General features: G+C 40.5%; 1 protein-coding gene across 1 annotated transcript in view; it reads left to right on the top strand.

The window, feature by feature from the left end:
• rab2a (RAB2A, member RAS oncogene family) overlaps nucleotides 1-16,521 on the top strand; it is a 28,913-nt gene extending 12,392 nt beyond the window's left edge. Inside the window, exons 4-8 of the mRNA XM_005938188.3 lie at nucleotides 1,042-1,124; nucleotides 3,094-3,186; nucleotides 4,520-4,631; nucleotides 10,616-10,684; nucleotides 15,586-16,521. Of these exons, the coding sequence (XP_005938250.1) occupies nucleotides 1,042-1,124; nucleotides 3,094-3,186; nucleotides 4,520-4,631; nucleotides 10,616-10,684; nucleotides 15,586-15,681 (453 nt within the window). The 3' untranslated portion in view covers nucleotides 15,682-16,521. The remainder of the gene's footprint in view (nucleotides 1-1,041; nucleotides 1,125-3,093; nucleotides 3,187-4,519; nucleotides 4,632-10,615; nucleotides 10,685-15,585) is intronic.
• Nucleotides 16,522-20,202: the final 3,681 nt, after the last annotated feature.

The following is a 20,202-nucleotide window of genomic DNA, read 5'->3' on the forward strand; positions in this document are numbered from 1 at the left end:
CCAGATGGCAGACAGGCACAGCGTTCCCTCTCTTTCACCCTTATTTATCATTTATTCACTAATAGCATTACTGGCTGGTTGACTGCTCCTTGAACATCTCGCAGACTGCTCTAGTGACCAGCTAACTTGGTGTTTGCTGCACTGGCTGACCAAACTTCTGAATGGCTTTCTATCTGGCTAACTTACCCAGCTTGTTGGCTGTCCTCACTAGTTTTCTGACTCACAAACCAACTGCTTCGCTGGGTGAGACGTTGACAGCCTGGTCCCCTGACTGGCTGAATGATTCACCTCCCTGTCTTTCTGACTGTCTGGTGTTCAGATGAGGTCAGAGCAGCATGGGACTTGCAGCTGCTAGGATAGAGTGTCGTTTTGTTTTCTGCTCGGGCTTGGACGAACACAGGCGACATTGTTACTGTACATTGAATAGCAAGAGAACATGAATAGATATTGGACTGGGGGGGGGTTGTAAGAATACCGGATGATGAAAATAATGAAGGAAAGATGTCTTTCTTCGATCACTTAAAAGATGAGTGATCGAAGAAAGACATCGAAAAAGTGAGATAACAAGGGGATGATAATAATGTAGTGGGGTTCACTGAACAAGGTGACCCAGAGAGCCAGCTTGACTAGCAGAGCTAGTCCTTCTGTTCATCATAAATATGGAGAAACAGCAAGGTTAGACATACAAGCAGAGAGAAAGAAAGGGATTGTGAAAGATAGATGGAGAATGAAAGAGAACTCTATTGTATCCGATTACAGGCTGTGCTCTGTCCTGTCCTCTCCCCAGCTGACTGAAAACCCAGAGCTGGACTCTGCTAGAGAATCAGGACTGATGTATAACATGTATTAGGACTAGACAACATGGGAGCTTGCAGAAGAGCTCAGCTGTTTGAATGAATTGCAGAGCTAAAAAAGCAGACCTGTGAAGCCAAAGTCTTTGTTGGGGCCCTTGAAAAACCGACAACTCTGCAGGTGTCTGCAGACATTTCAATTATTCAGCTTTCAATTTCTGTTTATTAATATATGCATGTGTTTCTCCAGGCTGGTCAGGAGTCGTTCCGGTCCATCACCAGGTCTTACTACAGAGGAGCGGCAGGAGCACTCCTAGTCTATGACATCACAAGGTAACAATCCATCAGTCAATCATACACATGCTAGCTGAGTGTTTATAAGACACAATGCAATAGAGATGAACCGCAGTAGAACTACAGTCGCATTACAAGCATCCTTTCCTCACTATGGATAATCTCCACTTGTATGTTATGAGCATGTTGTGATATCATCGTAGACTGTATATAAATGACTGGCGTCACCCGTTAGTTGCTAGTGTTGAATGCTAACCATTGTCATCTGCTGGCTTACCAGCTATCCCTGAAAGTTAAATTACAGCACTGATAAATGGAAGTGACCTTAGCGAGCTAAGACACTAGCAATGAGGCTAGATCAGATGTTGTTGAAAGAGGTATCCCTAATACTTAATTTATCCAAAAGTTATAAAGATACTAGTGTAAAAATCATCATGCTGCTGTTGAAAAAGAAAGGATGGCCAAAGTCAGTAGCGCATTTTAGCCGAGCTGTTTAAAACCCACCGGCAGTTCAACACTGTGAGCCATAGAAACATATATATTGTCATTTACTAGTTTAATTACCTTTAATTGTGAGGACTGAGTTTCATATTCTTAAGGGGTTAAATGTTTTCTGTCCCATGACTTTTTGTCCAGGGTAATTCATTTAGGATTTCCACTCCACCAACTCATGATAATCCGTTTTCTTTGGAATATTTATGATCCCCAGTGGAAGAATCCTACCCTTCATAGCTCTGACATTCTATATGCAGTTGCAGTCAGTTGACTATGGAGTCAGCCCTTTTGTAGTCCTGAATTTTCTGTTACATAAACACATTTGCAATGGTAGACGCTCACATTAAACTGGCAAAAGTTTTGAGTAATGTTTGTGACAATATCCCTAATACACTCATCTCAGGCATATGTCCACCTGCTGTCCAAACCTAATGTTTACAAGGGTCAGTCAGAAAACAGTTGGCTTTAAGGGAGGGTGGCCGTAAAGGGGGAAGGGTTCAATGCTTGTTTTAGACAAAGAATGCACCAAGGCCTACTACAAGCTGAATAAGGATCATTTTGAGTGTTGAGTCTCACAGAGTTGCTATAGTAGAGTGAAAAATAAAATGCTGGAAATGAGCAGAACAGATTTTGTTTTTCATTCAAGTATTATTAAGAACTGGGAAACTGGAGTCCACTGAAGAGACTTCAGACATCAAGGCTCGCAAAATCGCGAGCCTTGGAAATTATAGGATGAGCTGGGGAAAAAAAGGCCAGTGTGGGGTCAGATATGTAATGACATCCTGTCAACTGTGATACGGTGATAAAGATTCATTATAGCAGTAGTTTATAGCTCACAGTCTTAGTGCCAGTTGTACTGTCTCAAAGTGTTTTTGTTTTTTTGTTTTTTTTAAATCAGAAGATTTTTATTATATATTAAGTTTTAATTCCAACCCTGTTGATTGCATGAATGAAATTTTCTGAAATTAAGAAAAGAAAATTCATTTATTCAGGTGCACTGGTGTGTTTTAAAGGCCTTGACCATTAACTGCATTGTGTTTGAAACCAGCTGGCGAATCGAGCTTTGATGATCTGTCTCTCTTTCGTCTCTTGTTTCCTTTCATGTGTTTGCTGTAGATACTCTAATAAAAGCAGCAATCCTAGTGAATGACAATTCATCCGTTAGTGCTCAGGTATATGAAGAGTTGAAAACTGTTTGGAGATGTATTCCCATCACATTTGTCACCTGTAAGAAATTAAACTGAAGCAATAATTATTGCGAATAATGTGCATAAAGGAGTTACAGAGGTAGATGTATATTTTTCAGGATGAGGGAGTTTTCTGTTTAAATAGTTGGCATAATTGCAAGAGGAAGTGGCACACACATCAGTCACCAATTTAAAAGGAAACGGCAGATCTGTAAAATCAGTTATGTTTATGCATCTGCGTGACAACAGCTGCTTTATCTGGCATGCTTTCAGTTTGATCTCAATGCAGTCATAGTGAAACCATCAATCTGTGCTCGTTTGAACAGAAGGGACACTTTCAACCACTTGACGACCTGGTTAGAGGATGCCCGCCAACATTCCAACTCCAATATGGTCATCATGCTCATTGGCAACAAGAGGTAACATGTTTTTTAGTTTGTTAGTTTGCCCCCCCTCCCCCCTTCTACGGTGATGGCTGCCCACTGCCCTACATAACGCTGTACCATTAATAGTGTGTTTTACAACATGTTGCTGTGTAACGATGACTTGTCTGACTTTGTTTTTTATGGCTGAGGCTGGTCATAATTTTACACTGTCACTAAGTGTGTAATTCAGTCACTTCTGCTTTTCTCCCCCAGACACACTCTGTGCTCAAGCTTGCATAACACACCACCATGTAAGAAACTTGTCACAACAAGTGACGTCCATTGCTAAATGTGCTTTAATATTTACAACTTACATGAGGAAGTTTCTTTCCACAGTTCTCTTCAGCTGGTATTGAACAAACTGCTTGCTCACTCATATTCTGTAAAATGACAGTTTCCAAAAAATGTAGCTTTTGATACAATTACAGACACATTGGTATTAACTCTGCCGTTTAAAAAGACATTTACTTTGTGTGATCTGAGGTGGAATTGTTGAATTTAGAAAACGGCAATCTACACTAAGCTAGCAGTAAGTTAGCCACCTAAAAGCAGAAGGCATTACTCTCTTACTCTCTGCTGCTAGACATTTCCCAGTCAAGACCTTAAAGTAGCTTCATGATATCATGAAGTAGCAATTCAATTTTATTTATATAGTCCCAAACCACAACATCACTCACCTCAACGAGCTTGAGGATAAGTTTTCAAACAAGAAAATGTTAATTTGATATATGTTATATGTCCGGTTTTGCCGTGTGTTTAAAAAAAATCCTTCCAAAATGTCTTGGATCTTTATCCAGATCAACTCCAAAATCTAATCACTTCTGAGTTGTTGGGCTAATCCCAGTGTCTGGTAAAATGTTTGTGTAAATCCATCCATGACGTTCTAAATAATCCCACTAGTAAACAGACAAGCCAAATGTAGGTACAGATTTCTTGGGATTTACAAAGAGAGCATAAAATGTTTAATTTGTTTTTGTTTAATTTATATTTCTCATCATTTTGATGCAGAATGGAAATAATGGCTTTAATTTTTCTTAAATGAGTAGTTACCAGAAGTACACAAAATACAAGCCCCTGACAAGAATGGACCCAGAGAAAATTCAGTTGCACGCTATAGTTGTAATGAGTTTGGCTACAAGGGTGCTTCATTTTTAAAAAACATAGTTTAAAGTGATCTTCTGCAATTTCTACCAAAACTGCTTTTGTAAAATCAGTAATCCTGTAGCAAATAAGGATACACGTGACCAACACTGAACTGCCTAGCAATTTAGTTTGTAATTCATGGCTTGCTACATCATTTTATAATTGATTGTATCTATTGTTTTAGTGACCTGGAGTCAAGGAGAGAGGTGAAGAAAGAGGAAGGTGAAGCATTTGCCAGAGAACATGGACTCATATTCATGGAGACCTCAGCTAAGACTGCCTCTAATGTAGAGGAGGTAATTCCATACACGCAACCCTACCAGCTTTCACCACCTATTTATCTGAATTAGGAATTTGCCTTGGAGGTCAGCATTATATTTGAATATATTTTAGGAAGTCTTTATAATCACAGTCAGCTGGTTGTGATGGTGGTTCATCTGAAGATGGTGATAGCCCTGCTAAATATCTGCTTATTGTGAGTATGTTATCACATAAGCGCTGCCATAGGCTCATAGACGAAACACATGGACTGTATATAAAAAATCAGCATAACTTGCTGGTGAGGCCAACATGAAGGGTCTTTAACTTGCTTTCTTTTTAATCGCCAGCAGGGGGAGAGTTCTTTCTCTCCTTTTTTTTTTTTTTTATAAAGGAGTTTAGTTTTATAGAAATATACTTTTAAAAAATGGCCCCCAGCTTCCTCAATCTGGTCTAGATTCTGATCTTTTTGTGTACACCATACTTGTTGTTTTGTATCACATTTAGTTAAAAGGGAGAGGAAGGATATGATTTAGGGTGGACCTACCTTGTTACTGATTCTTGGGTGTGCTGTGTCCCTGAATTTCTGAGTCAGAACCCACCCTTTGCTCAGTGTCCAGACACCAAGACTTTAACTGCCAAAACACTCACATTGCAGCACCGCAACAGGACTAGCTACAGGATTGCAACGAATAGCTACAGCCATCTTGTATATACAGTCTATGCATTCAGCCCAGTTTGGGAATTTTCATGCATAATCATATATTCCTTTCTCAGATATATAAAATCTCCAAAGTAACAATATGGATGGAAAAATATTTTGTCCATTGAATTAATAAAAGATTTGTAATTTATTAGCCAAGTTGCAGCTGTGTTTCTGATGCAAACATACAGACAAATCAAATTTTCATTCAGGTTTAATTTGTATTCAAAATTACTATTCAGGTCAGATAAATGCTGAAAACCAACCTATAAAGAATTCATAGACTTCATGCTGTTTGTGGAACACATTAATCAAGCACAATTCATCTTTGTCCTTTTATAGGTCCAAAGTACATTGTAAGTTTCTAACGTAAATCTTCTAGTTAAGTCAGTTTTTCCATTCTTACACAAACTGAATTTTAAATGCTTGTTATTTTTAAAAGATGTGCAAATATGTCTAAAAATATAACGGTACCCCTTCATTTTCTTACACGCCCCTGATATTCCTGTATTTACCATTCAGTGCATTAGCTTTAACAAATTACCTGTAAAAAGTTTTATTGGGGCTCAGAAACACAGTAACACAAAATCAACTTTGTGTCTAACTTGCAAACTCACAGTCTTCAGTCTTCCTCATCAGTTGGCTTCTGGCCTGAAAAGCCTCAACATTTGTAATGTTGCTACATTCATCGTCTGCAGCCAGAAAAGACCATATTTTGACAGTAGGGCCAAATGCAAAGTTATCAGCTAACAATGGCAATCTTGGTTAGAGAACTGCATACAAAAACTGTATGGATGCAACATGTAGACACAGAAACCTGGTCAATAAAATGTACAGAAACTGGAGTACAAGATGTTTGAATGTCTCAAGCGGCAGGCCTGAGGATTTGTCTGATAATTCCTTAAAATTCGCCACCAGAGGTCATGACTAATAGACCACAATCAGGTGGCTGTGTTGCCACAACTCTAACTTTAAAGCTTAAAAAACATGTAAGATACTTTTTAGCGATTGCGAGATTGTTTATAAAATAGAAAACTGGAACTGCCTATAAAAAGTTTTCGGCAGTTCCACGATAGCTTAATTTACCAGCCCTGGATGTGGCGACTTGTTTACTGCCAATAGCCTTAAACACTACATAACTTTTTTTTTTAATGACCAGCAATAACTGTTGTTCCAATAAGACTTGTGGTTTTATAGAAGTCTGTCAGAAAACAACCCTCTGTTCTGACCTTCACAAACCCTTTCCTTCATAGTCTCAGTCATCCAAGCCCATGGTGTAAGTGTGAAGTATTTTAAGAGTTAGACAAGAGAAGATTGTCCAGGATGTTATCGTTGTGATTGAAAAGTTGTTACCCAAATAGCGTGGTTTCTCAGTTAGACACACCCCTGGCTCGTCACATCTGGCTTCAGAACACCAAAAAAACACCATGTAAATGATTTTCCACTCTCTGTGAAGAAGACGCTCAGTCGAGGCTTCAAACCTGCACTTTACAATCCATTGGGTGACATCCATCTTTTATATACCTGTCTATGCCAAAAACACATGTATTTCAGAATCAGAATACTTTATTGATCCCTGGGGGAAATTATTTATTTTTTTGTTACAGTGCTCCATTATAAACAAACATTGACAAGACAGACAATAGGCTAACTAAGAATAGTACAATATATATATGTCACTTATTAATAAATAGCTGAAAAGAAACATGTATAGTTGTAGCAGCAAACAGTGTGTTAAGTGGATGGATTGTACAGGGAGATGGCCACAGGCAGGAAAGATTTCCTGTGTCGTTCAGTGGTGCTTTTCGGTAATCTCAGTCTCTCACTGAACGTGATCCTGTGACTGACCAGCATGTCATGGAGTGGGTGGGAGGTGTTATCCAACATTGTCTTTATTTTGGACAACATCCGCCTCTCCGACACCACCTTGAGGGAGTCCAGCTCCATCCCCACAACATTACTGGCCTTACGGATTAGTTTATTGAGTCTGTTGGCATTTGTTTTTACATGTTCCATGATAAACAAGTCTGTGCACATTTTGGATCAGTAGTAAAAGTCAACACACATTTTTTTTCTTGTTATAATGTTCTGTGTCACAGATTTAACATTTGACTAAATTCCACATCAGACTCAAACCTCCTGATTAACCAGCAGTGTCCATGGTGGTATATAACCTTACCAGCCTCACAGTAGTATCACAAACCCCAGTTGGCACTCTGAGCATCCTTCTCCACCCCTGAGAGAGAGACACCCCTGGTGATGTTGTGTGTAATGAATGCATGGCGTCGTCTTCTGGGACCCCTCTCTCACTTATCCAATCACATAAATCCTATCCTACACAGTGCAGCATGCAAGCTAGGAGCACGGCGCTGTATGTTCATGTGTGGGTGGGTGTCAGTGGTGATTTGGTTTTGGGGTTTTTTGGGTGTGTGTCTTGTTTTGCTTTTATTTTCCCCCAATCTCTCCTTCATACCGTCTTACGCCTGGCCTATATCATGCAAACACATACACCAACACCACTGATGAGTCGAGTCCTCTCTTGGGTTAAGATAAGGGGGAGGTGTGCGTGTGCGTGCATGCGCGCGTGTGTGGTATGATTAATTTGTCTCATTAGTGTCCTCTGAATCCTCCTGATACCACTCCTCTCCACCCTTCCCTTCATCTCTCCTCGCTCCATCCCTCCTCATCCCTTGACGTCCATCATTTGCTCTTTAGCTCTCCTCCTTTACCTCCCCCATCCTGCTCCACGATTCCTTTCTTCCTCCCCCCTCCTCCAACGTGTCTTCCTGCCCTTTTTTATTCATTTTTATCCTCCCCCAATTCCCTCCTCTCCTGCTCTTCAACCCATCGCCTCCCCTCCTCTCTCGAGCAGTATATCAACCGGTTATAGTTCATACATATTCATAACCTCCACCCCGCCTCCCCTCACAGCGACATTCAGCAGCCAATCAGCATGCTGGGTTTGTCGTCAGGGTCTGTGGGTGGACATTGAGGCTGATAGGATGGTCCTTACAGATAGATGGAGAGAAATTGCTGTAAGCACCTTTTCATCATCTCTTCTGCCCACCCTTCCTTCACTAAGATCCTAACCTTAACCTCTGCTCGCTTCTGTTCTTGTTCACCAGTCTTTCTTCTTATATTTCTTCACCTCTGCTGGTTTTTTTGTTTTTTTTTTTTTGTTTGTTTTTTGCCCACTGATTAATTGCTTGTTTACTGTATTTAATTTTTTTTTAAATATTTTTTCCCAGTATTCTGTTATCAGCCATGTAATGGTTTTTCACTCTCTATTCTTTGCCCTATCACCATCTATAAATCTTCTGTAGTCACCTCAGTTTTCTCCCTCTTGTTTTCACTTTCTACACATATCTGCAGGTCCATTAGTTTAACTCAAAAAAAGAAAGTCTAAGTACATTTGATGGTAAAGAGGGTGCAGTGATGAGTTGAAGAAGGGAAAGAGGACAGCATGAGGAGGACAGAGTACACTAGAGTGCACCCTTGGGCTCAGTCTATTTCCGACAGGGTGTCAGATAGAAGTTCAGGACATATTTTCAGTTCTTGAACATTCCTTTTTTTCTGATGAGGCTTAGTTTTGACTGCCATTACTTATATGAGCCAGCATTGTTAGATCATTCCTACATAGAGTGAAGGTTATGACATCTGAGCTGGTGTCGCATTTCTAGTTATCCCAGCTGCTCTTGAGCTCGGACCCTTGAGACAGAAAGACTCCCGCTGGAGACGAATGCATCGATACCGTAGTCATAGGCCGGTCGCTCAGGGAGATTAATTCTACTTTATTCAATCATCTTTGATCCTTGCTGTGCTCTTAGTAAGCCCAAAGAGAGAGAGAGAGAGAGTGTGTGTGTGTGTGACAAACTTTGTATTGTCTGCTTGTGTGTTCTGCTCAGATCTCTTTTGCTGATCTGCTCAAAAGGGCAACTGCATCTTCTAACAAGGTCTTACGCCATATCGCCTTAACTTCTCAAAGCTGGCTTGAAGGGCTTGGATAGTATTTGCAGAACAATCATACTTCTCAGTAGTAGTGTACATCATAAGCTCTTTAAGCCTTAACAAAACACAATTTTGAGAACATCTTCCAAAGAGCTCAGGGGTGCCAAAAGCCCCAATTTTACTCTTCTTTCTTTCTGTCTATATAATTTGGTAAATTGCAAGTTATGATAAATGTGTAGCTCTGAAGTCAAATATGAGATATCTTTAACATGTTTGAGCTAATTTGTTCAAAGAATCAAAACACAAAAACACCAGACATAACTCCCGCTGAATTTACATGTGAGAAGCATAGACTGAATATAAAAGATGGACCTACATGCCTTCTAATGAGCTGTTAGAGGCTGCAGAGTTATGCAACTGTGTGCTTACATGTTAGAAACATAGCTTGCAGAAGAAGCCTTTTAAACTTTTAAGTTGTTTTTGTTTCTTTTTCTGAGGGTTTATTTTATTAGCTTGACATTTTCTACATGCAGCTTTTATGTCGCATGCAGCATGATGTCACCTTTTTTTTTTTTTTTAAATCTTTCTTTAGGTTGACATTTTTTTTTCTTTACTAATTTTAGGGTTAACTTAGCATGCAAATACTTAACATTATTTTAGAAGCATGACTAATCATACAACACTTTATGAAATGCATTTACTTAAGACTGATATTATCTGCTTGTGGATTCATTGGTGTTAGTGTGTTTGTTGTCCAATAAGTAACTTAAAGGTTTGAAAGGATTTGTTTGTGCTTTAAATAGAGAGCTGAAGTCAAGGTATGTCTGACCTATCCTAGCAGTTAGCATTTTTTCCAGAGTAAGCACAGCTGCGCAGACATTTTATGCCTTTATCATGTGGAGACTGCACCATCGAACACAGATATTTTGGTGACCGTTTTTGGTTATCATTTGCCTGCCAGGTGTTTTTTTCCACTCACACAAACTTGTGAATTTATTTGTGTTCAGCAGCCAACACTTAAATATAGATCGTCTGACTTTGTTACTTGCACTTGACACACCTATATGGAATATTTAACAGATCAGTTCATGCTTTGTGTCACTGATGTGAGAGAGGGCATAAAACTGGGAGTGGTAAGTTCACTGTGATGTCAAGTTTCAAAGTTCTGTGAGGTGTTTTTGAGCTGTGACGGGAAGCTCGGGCTGCAGCTGAACAGTAAATGGCTGAAAGTCAGAGCCTGGTTATGTTACTGAAACTTGAATTTGCTTTGCATTCCTAATGACATGAGGCTCATTTATAGGAGTCAGCATAAAAAGATGGTTTTAACCTTCCTGTCCTCTCTGTCTGTTTCACTTCCTGTCTCTACGGCAGGCTTTCATCAACACAGCCAAGGAGATCTATGAGAAGATCCAGGAGGGAGTGTTTGATATCAACAATGAGGTGAGATACTGTGTTCCTCCTGTGTTGGGTTTTTTTTCCTCCCTGAGCCGCCTTCTCTCTTCTTTGTTCTTCTCTTTCCTTCCCCTCTTCTTCCTCAGTGTGGTTTTGCAGCAGTGTGTGTGGTTTGCCATGCTCCCTCTCTTTCAAAAAGAAGGGGAAAAAAAGCCCTCCACTCAGCTTCCTTTGACTGCAACCAAGCAAAACTCCCAGTGTTCCTCCTCTCCTCTGCTCTATTTTCCACACACACTCTCTTCACTTCTTAGTTTGCGCTCTCTCCCTGTCTTAGTCTCCCTGTCTCACTCTCTCTGTCTCTCTCTCGGCATCTTGCCAGCTCATAAATTCCTCACATCCCACAAGGTCTCAGTCATTGGGCAAGAAAACAAACACTCAGCCAGCCAGTCAGACTGGAAGCTGCCCATCCAGCCAAATAGAAAGTTTGTGAACCAGACATTGAGATTCATATCATCATCTTAGTGAAAGACTAAGTGTAAGAAAGGCTAATTTCACATAAAGAGTGCAAAATCCAAACACTCGGAATCCATTCATTAAAATTCAGAGCACTATTATTTATACAGCGTGACGGGAGTGAACTCAAAGTGCTTTCCCAGTGTAGGAAAAAGGATTAACATTCCAAGTATGGAAAAACATACGGAATAGACTGTGACAGCACTGAATAGTGAGTTTAAAAGGAGAAGGATGTATACAGATTCAAATTGGGGGAAAATGGAATAAACAATTACAATAAATAATAAAAATGGCTAACTGTATTAGAAATGCACTGACTGCAATTTTCTTGGCCAATTTGTGTTTTGGTTTTTGTTTTTTTGTGGGGGTTTTTCCTTCTTGTTCTCCCAGAAGTATAAGCTCCCTTGTCACAAGGGGTCACCACAGCGGGTAGCTCCGGATGTTTGATTTGGCAGAGTTTTACACCAGATGCCCTTCCTGACACAACCCCAAAGGGGATTTGTGTCTTCTGCCGATACCGATTTTAGCTGATTCACGTTTTCTATCTATGAGCTCTGACAGCATATACAGACTAAATAATTACATAATATTTTTTTTCTTGATAAAAGAAATCCCTCAATTTTACAGAAAAATGCAAGTTATAGTTACTCATTGTGGTTAAAGTCAGGACCTGTTAACACAAATATCATTGTAGGTTCAAGATCTTTTTCCACATTATTAAACATATTTAGTTATAAACTTAAACATGACACAAGCTTTTGTAACATCCACAGTTGATAATACTGCCTACAATGCTCTGATTGGCTGTGATAATAATGCAACCCCATGATGAATCTCTGAAGGTGAATCTCCATCGAGAGGCTAATATCAAGTTCACTGTGGACGTGCACCAAGTTGGCTATCCAGTCCAGATGGTTATCTCCAAATTGTGAAGCACATAAATGTGTTTCCTGTAGTCACATGATGTAAGTCATGTAATGGTTCTCAAACACACACACACACATATGCAGAGTGCCAGAGTTTGGTGCCTGTCAGGCTCGCCAGCCCTCAAGTACAGGCAGTGGGCAGGCAGAGCTGGAGGAAGCCAGCCACAGAGTGTTTTTGTTATTAGTAACAGTAAGACGGAGCGAAGGCAGGCCGGCCGGCCAAACCACATCAGCTGACTGGCTGCGAGGGAGAGCGAGAGAGAGGGAAGCCCCACCAGAAATGTTGGCAGTCACTATGAGAAAACACACACTCACTCTCACACACACATGGCCTTAGCTCAATAAATGTGATTTAAAGGCATACAGGGTTTCCCAGAGGCACTACTGCTACTGAATGTAGGAGGGGGGGTTACGGTGAGAGGAGGAGATAAATATATACAGAGGCAGAGAGCGAGGGAGGCTGAGACTGTGCTACAGCCACACAGAGAGAGACATGATGAAACACAGAGGGAAAGTGCGCACTACAGTACAGAGAGAGGGAGGGAGAGATGAAAGTGTCTCCCTACCACCCACCTGCCTCTCTTTTTCCTCGTTTCTTTTCTTTTACAAGTGCTTTTCTTTTTTTCCCCCAGCGTCCTTGAGTGCTGCTGGTGTTTCCTTTTCTTTTGTGCTACGCAGCAGCACCTGTTGCTTCCTCTGTGATGAGATCTAATAGGAGCTCCCACAGGCACGGTTCAGTGTTAATCTCACCATGAAAGCTATAACACAGTCATTCTGAGGTGGCTTTATTTAGTCCAATACTGCGATTGCACTTTTTTGTTATAGCTGGGCCTGTTTTTCCATTTCATTGAGCTATACAGTATATGACTGTTTTTGTGTTTTAAAAAAACGAAAAGAGAAGAAATCTATGATGCAAATTCGATTTTTGTTAATCTAACTGTGTCTAGACACCGATAGTGATCCTACAGTTTCATTGTACATGTACAATGACAATAAAGGGCTATTCTATTCTGTAACATTAGCTACACTGTGAATGATGCTATGATGCTATTAGTTGGATGAATAAAGTGGACATCAAGGCATTGGTTTGAAGCCTTATCCTGTTAAACATACTTCACCACGGGACTACATTCAGACCCAAAAAAGTTTTCTGGTTAACTTTGTTACTGCCGACAGTTGCCAGCTTGCATAGCTCACTGAGCTCAGCTGCATGTTCACACGCCGCCTTCTCCTAGCTTTGGCACACCTGTTGTTTGATAGGGGCCTGGTCCCACTATGGGCACAGTGAGAGACATCGAAAAGTCTGCGAAGGAGTGTTTGCTTAAACTCTCTTACAGGAATTTAAAGCTGTCACCTGAATGTTGCAGTAACCTGAACCTTTAAGAATAATATAAACTGGTCTGCCTTGTTTTACGTGACATCTTACAGACTGGAAAATGTCACAGGTAACTGGGTAAAGTGGTACCAGGACCAACACTGTCATGTCTCCGAAATGGCAAATAGGTCAATAAAATGGGTAACAACAACAGCAAACAAAAAAAAGGACAAAAATCCCTGCTTATTTTAAAATATATTTCCTAATAGTGCCGATAGAAATACCTGCTCTTACCTTCCAAACTGTGCTGTTTACTTTGTTGGACATCAGCTGTTGCTTTTCGTCCCTCCCCTCCAGACTCCAGGTTCAGTTAGTAATTGCTTCAGCACTTTTCTACTCTGAGCACTTAAAGACTCAAAGATGAATTGATGCTGTGGTCTCTCACGCTGTCAATGCCTCTTTCATGGGACACTTTATGTTCTACTCATGTCTGATTATTTTTATAGCTGCAACAAAAGCACTGTGCGCTAGGGCTGGGCCATATCATACCGTTCACAGTAATACCGGTATAACGTTGGGCAACAATAAGAAAATGAAATATCGCGATAGAATATGGGTAAAACGCGTAAAAGTGCCTTTGTTTTTGTACGCACATGGCGTTTTTCCACCATGCTTTTTCGCATGGTGGTGACAGAGAATGAGAAGGGCGAAAGCGGATCGTTGAATGAAACGATGAACCAGAACTGGTTTGTAAAAATGCTGCAACTTCAGTGGTGTGGAACTGGTTTAGCTTTCGTCCGTCAGATACACAACAAAGCACTATTTTTGGTAGCGCATGCTAGCGGGCCGTCGTTATTACCGTGTTGTTTGGAAAATACGGCACACTTAAAATCAATCCTTTGATTTTTCTGAAAATCGACAGTGCCCCTTATAATCCCGTGTGCCTTATGTATGAACTCTGGTTGTGTTTACTGACCTCGAAACGATTTTATGTGGCGCTCGAAAATCTGTCAAATGTTTTAGTACGACTTTGCTAAGCTACGAAGCCGCACCGCTTGATGGATTGTCGGAGCATTACAGCTATCGTAGGCAGCCTCGCGGAGTGATACGTACTGTGCTTCAACATAATATTACCGTATTGTGTGTGTATAACTCTTTTTAAGTTTTGTGGATATTATACATGGTTATGCTGAGGATATGTCGGCCAGTTTCCACTGGAAATGCCTTTTGGTTAAACTGTCAGCGAGGAATTTGCACTGTTAAATTTTTATATAACTTTAATGCACATAAAAAACAGCTGCTTGTTTAAGTGAAAATACATTGATGGGTTTTTTGCACTAATAAAGTTGTGGAGTTGTAAAGTATTTTGTCTAGTGTCAATTATATCGTCAGTTATATCGTTATTGCAAATTTTCAAATGTATATCGTGATAAATATTTTTGGTCATTTCGCCCTGCTCTACTGTGTGCTTGGCTGAAAGGTGATGTCTGTGGCCTGATTTTGACTATATTTACAAGTTAAATGGTCACTCAAAGAAAGACAGAGGTGTCTTTACTTTCTTCTGCCACACTGCGCACTGCTGCTCTCACTCTGAAGCCTCACTGATAAACACAGCAAACACTGTGGTGCTAGATACCACTGTGAAGTAGGAAACTTTATGTGGATTTTATTTAGCTGTGGGCTAAAATCCACTAATATGGTTTGACAAAGGAGACGCAGTACAGTGTTTTCACATGCTGAACAAGCAGAGTTCCCAATTCTCAAAAATTAAAATCCAGTGCCTGCCCAAGCGATGACTATCAGAATCACTGAATATTTGGCTAAATCATTAGTGGATTTACAACCATGACTTATTATTCATGCTTGCAAATTAGTTTGTGATTATTTTAGTGAATCCAACTTTTGTATAGGAACAGGTCTGTGCTATGTGTGAGAAGAGGTAGTGAGTAAAACACTAAAAATAGTCCATCTAGTATTTAAATTGGATGTAGAGTCATGGTTCTCATGTTTTATGTAGACCGGAGAGAAAATAAGTGACCAGCTTGAACTAAACAGACAGGTGTCAGTATGAAATGTACAAAGAAATAATGAGGCCTCCCACAAGCATGTAATGGTGACATGGAGGCTTTATTCTGTTCTTGTTCAGATGAGATTTTTTATTTACCTTTGGTCTCTTTGTGTTTGTGTCCACCCAGGCTAACGGTATTAAGATTGGACCCCAGCATCCCACCACCAACTCCACACTGTCCAATACCCAGGGAGGCCACCAGGCTGGAGGGGGCTGCTGCTGAAGCCCCAGAACGCGCCTCCTTAACCTCCAGCCTCAACCCTTCCTCCTCCTCGCCTGCTCCGACCCTCTTGCATTTCTACAGAAATGTCCAGGCTCTCTTAACAGTTTAACCTCTCTCTCTCTCTCTGTCTCTCTCCTGCTGCATTTTTTTCGCTGCATCTCATCTCCCCCGAGTCTCTTAACCATTTTCATGAGGTCTAGGAGCTGCACCCCAACCAGTCATCCTGCAGGTTTACGAGGACAGAGTCCGCCTCACCTGCAGATGTGCCCACCTAATTTGTAGTTTTTCCTCAGTAGATTTTGGTTAGACACCTATCGGAGTGTTATTCCAGCAGTTCCTCTGAATTCTTTTGGGTGTTGTTGGGATGATTCAGTGCCGCAGGATCGCAAAGCTCTGCGGTGAGTTGACTTTGTCAAGATGGAGACATGACCGAGGGTAGACGTGAAACACTCTTAACTGGCTGGTTATATGGAATAAAGCGGGCGCTGTGTTTTGTCTATACACACATCTGTACATGTTTTTAAAGACCGTGTTGATAGCAGGACATGTTTCAACACGCTGAGTCAGTTTTCATTCTGTGCCTGTGTGTATAGGGATGATACAAGTATTCCACTGTCAGTCTGTGAGGTGGGGGAGGCTCCAAGTCGTTCTGTATTTTGTCCATAAAAAAATGTGCAAATCATGTCCTTTTTGTCCTTCCTTTTCCCTGCTTTTTGTCCTTGTTCTCTCTCTGTCCTTGTGCCCTTTTTGTTCATTTGCAGATGATTTGTATTACTGAACACTAAAAACTGCTTACAGTGTTTTAAACCACATGGAGAGAGAATAAAAGACCAAACTGTTGAGCGTGAACACGGATTCTTTGGGAGAGATGTAAAAAAAAGAAGAAAAGAAAAACAGGAAAGTTGAAATGATAAAGGGATGTTGAGAGCAGTGGTTACCATGATGAAGTTATGAAGTTTTAGGAAAAATGAATTGGCAATTTAGGATTTTGGGGGGTTTCTTATTATTTTTCTATATTTATCAGGCGCTTTTTTTTTTGTTTTTTTTTTGTGTGTGTGTGTATATATATAGATCTTTAGATTTCTGTGGCTTTTTTGAGCTGAAGCTTGGCATGTTGTTGTGGTCTAGTTATTTCTACACCATGCGATGGAATAAAAGAGCCTTCAAGCAGCTTTTTAGCGTTTTAAACAATTCTCATTTAAACCCAAAGGTACCGAGCTGCCCTGTTATATTAGGGTCGATGGTGTCCTTTCTTTTAAATGACAAGTATGAATGATAACAAGCTGTTAACAGGGGTGCGCAGAGGCATTCACAGTCCCTGGTGGAGAACGGACTCCAGCTGCAAATGTCAAAGTGAGCTAAGATTTCCACCCAGAGTTAGCCTGCAGATATATAATGTATACTGTTTAGAGCTTGATCGATGGCTGCTGCAATGTTTTTTTTGTTTTGTTTTGGGGTTTTTTTTTGGCTTCAAGATCCCAGATGGAATGGCACCGTTTTACTGTTATGATCATGCTGTACTGCTTCAGTCGTTCACTCCTTTCCCCTCTTTCTCAAACTGTTTGGTAACAATACCACTCTACCAGTTTTTAATGCCAAATGATCGTGTTTACCTGTGTTTCTCATCAAACAAAGGATGAAGAAAAAACAAATCTGACCCAAAATCAGCTGTCTGCCTTAACTCCACCCCCCTGAGAGATTTGGACAGCTGCTAAAAAGAGCAACCCTTTTATCTGCAGATAGGCATTTGACCACTAATTAGCTAGAGTCACATACACAGTGAGAGAGACGTGCACATTTAGAGACCGTGATATGACTTGGAGAGAAGCCCAGTTTGAATCGGGGCATTTAAAATGAATCTAAACCCACATTTAGGTTTTTGTTTTTCTTCTTCGCTTCTCGTCCACCCTGCACACACACGCACCCACAAATTCATATGTATGCAAAGGTAGATGGTGCATACATATATTCCCTTCTATCTAACCTCGCTGTGTTTGCTCTCCTGGCTAACCGTACAACTGTTTTGGGTTTCACGGCAGTGCGAGTGAATCTGTGTTCTTATTTTACTTTCTTTTTTAAAGTACTAGATATATTCAGACAGTTATTAATCTTCTTCTGATGATGAATATTCTTTGTAAAGCAACATGTAGTGTGTGTGTGGGTGTGTGGGTGTGTGTGTGTGTGTGGACCCAGAGGGGTTACAGGGGGAGGATCAAGCCAAACCTACCTGATGCGTCTATCTGCCTACTTACCAATCTATCTATCTTATCTATGTGGCCCTCCTCTCACTCTTCCCTCTTCTACCTGCCTCTCCTCCCCTTCCCCTCAACGTTATTTGCTGTGTTTGTTCTCTGGAAAAAAGAAAACCTTGAAAAAAAGAAGGGGAAAAAAAGAAAATGCTATCACAATAAACTATAATAAAACATTCTAAACTCTAAAAATGTCATTTTGATGGTTATGTGGAGATGGAAAAATACAGTGTTAAAAAAAAGTTGTATTTTCTATCATTTTATTTTATTTTCGAGTGCCACTTCTCACTGATAAGTCGTACTGCGTCCACATTTTGTTTCTCTGTGTCTGATTTATCCATTAAACTGAGCAAGCAGGGACGTTTGCACCCTTGGATCTGTGCTGTTTGACCTTGAGGCATCATGGAGGGTTGGTCCAATCCAGGGCCACTTAAAAAATAAGACTACATACATGTGTGACTTTTATATCGGAGTCCTCAGACTATCTTAGCAAATAACACGCACATTTAATATTTAGGTACTTTGTAAGTTTCACATTTTTACTCTATTCTACACCAGCATCAGTTAGCATGCATAGTTCAGCTATAGCAAGAAGGGAGAGGATCATGGTGGCAGGTTCGTGAAGAAAAGATGCCATTCGTATTCTCCATATGGGTTTTCATTATGAGTCATAATGTAACCGTACAAAGTAGTTATGTGAAACCTGGTTTCTCATAGAAACTACAAGGCTGCGTGATATCAAGCTTATTTTATTTAACTGAAGCATTTCACTCACAGAAGAACCGTTCTGCCTGCAGTCTTCTAAATTGAAACGGCAATGTCTGTGATTGGTGGAGGTTAGCGCCACCATTGAATGATTTAAACCTGCAAACAGGTTGCTGACACTTGTTTTGTGGGACTGTAGTTGTGTGTAGGCCTACATCAACGGGTTTTCAACCTAAGCAAACAAGCTCCCGTCCACTGGAGATCGTATGCTGATTGGTTGACAAGTGGGCCGGAACAAGGAAGAGTGTGACACTGCTCTGTGTGTTACCATGAACACGACTAGTGTGAACAAAAACGTTGAAGATCAAAATTATTTCAAACAATTATTACACATCAATGTGATCATGAAAAGGACAAGAAGGAGAATGATTCTAGTCCTGTTATTCAGAAATAGTCATGGCTAGCTTATAATTGAGTTACACTCAGGAGGTAGATGTACAGTAAGCTATATAACAAACATGCACAAAGCAGCTACAAAAGGGTTTCAAGTTTTGGTAATGGATTCCTAACAAGTCACTTTTCTCAGTCAGCAGCATTACTAGTATATTATTACAAGAATCATCACTCAGCGTGCATGAGCCCAATGTCAGACTCCTTCATTTACAGGAATACAGAACATGTTTGGGACATTAGTGTAAGTTAACTCATTAGAAAAAAAAACTACCAAGGTTAGCTGCTAATATTTAACAAAATACATGAAATAGCACAGGCGGGGGGGAAAGTGCTGACATCAGGATAATGAGTCGTAAGGGTGTGTGAGTGCATGAGTGGATAGCATGGTGTTGAATGCATTGCGTGACATGAAACAAAGATGCACGTGAAAGAAGAACTCCCAAAGGTCTGAGGAAAGGTTGGGTTTTATTGGGGAAATACTGGGCCGCTGCTTCTTCAATTAACCTGATGAATCTGCTCCACCCATCTACTACAGCGGAAAACAGAACATTCAGACAAGTTAGGCAAGCAAGCAGTCATCGCACTGACAGCCGATGATGACGTACAACTGATAAGACTCATTATCCTAACCAACAAATAAAAAATTCAGAGAATAGTCCCTATTGCACATCAAAAAAAATCCATATTTAATTTGGGTTTTTCTCTACCTGAAAGCCACCTCATGGATCTCTACCTCACTTCCTTGCTGTTTTTAGATTGCTCCCTGGGAGTCTCTTTCTGCCACAAAGCAAAACCTGCAGCAATTCCAGGATGCAGGGTTTCATAATCCATATCATTCACTTTACCTGATAGTAGCTGTAACATGATGGCTGACTGGTGACAGATATGGGATCATGAAACACAACAGAAAATTAGAAGATGGACCCAAAGTTGGGCAACACTGTGTTCTCCTCATTTGTCACAACACGGTTATTTTAACTGGATTGTGCCATGTTCATTATCTCCAGTAGTGACAGGATATTTAATAATTAAGCCTGCCCCAGTCAGCACTTTTCAGTGTCCATCTGTTTGGAATCTTAAGGGACACTTGGGAAATACATCATGCAAGTGGGCA

The sequence above is a fragment of the Haplochromis burtoni genome, unplaced genomic scaffold (genome assembly GCF_018398535.1).
Source record: "Haplochromis burtoni strain Fernald_Lab_line unplaced genomic scaffold, NCSU_Asbu1 Contig_243, whole genome shotgun sequence".
NCBI classification, from domain to species: domain Eukaryota; kingdom Metazoa; phylum Chordata; class Actinopteri; order Cichliformes; family Cichlidae; genus Haplochromis; species Haplochromis burtoni.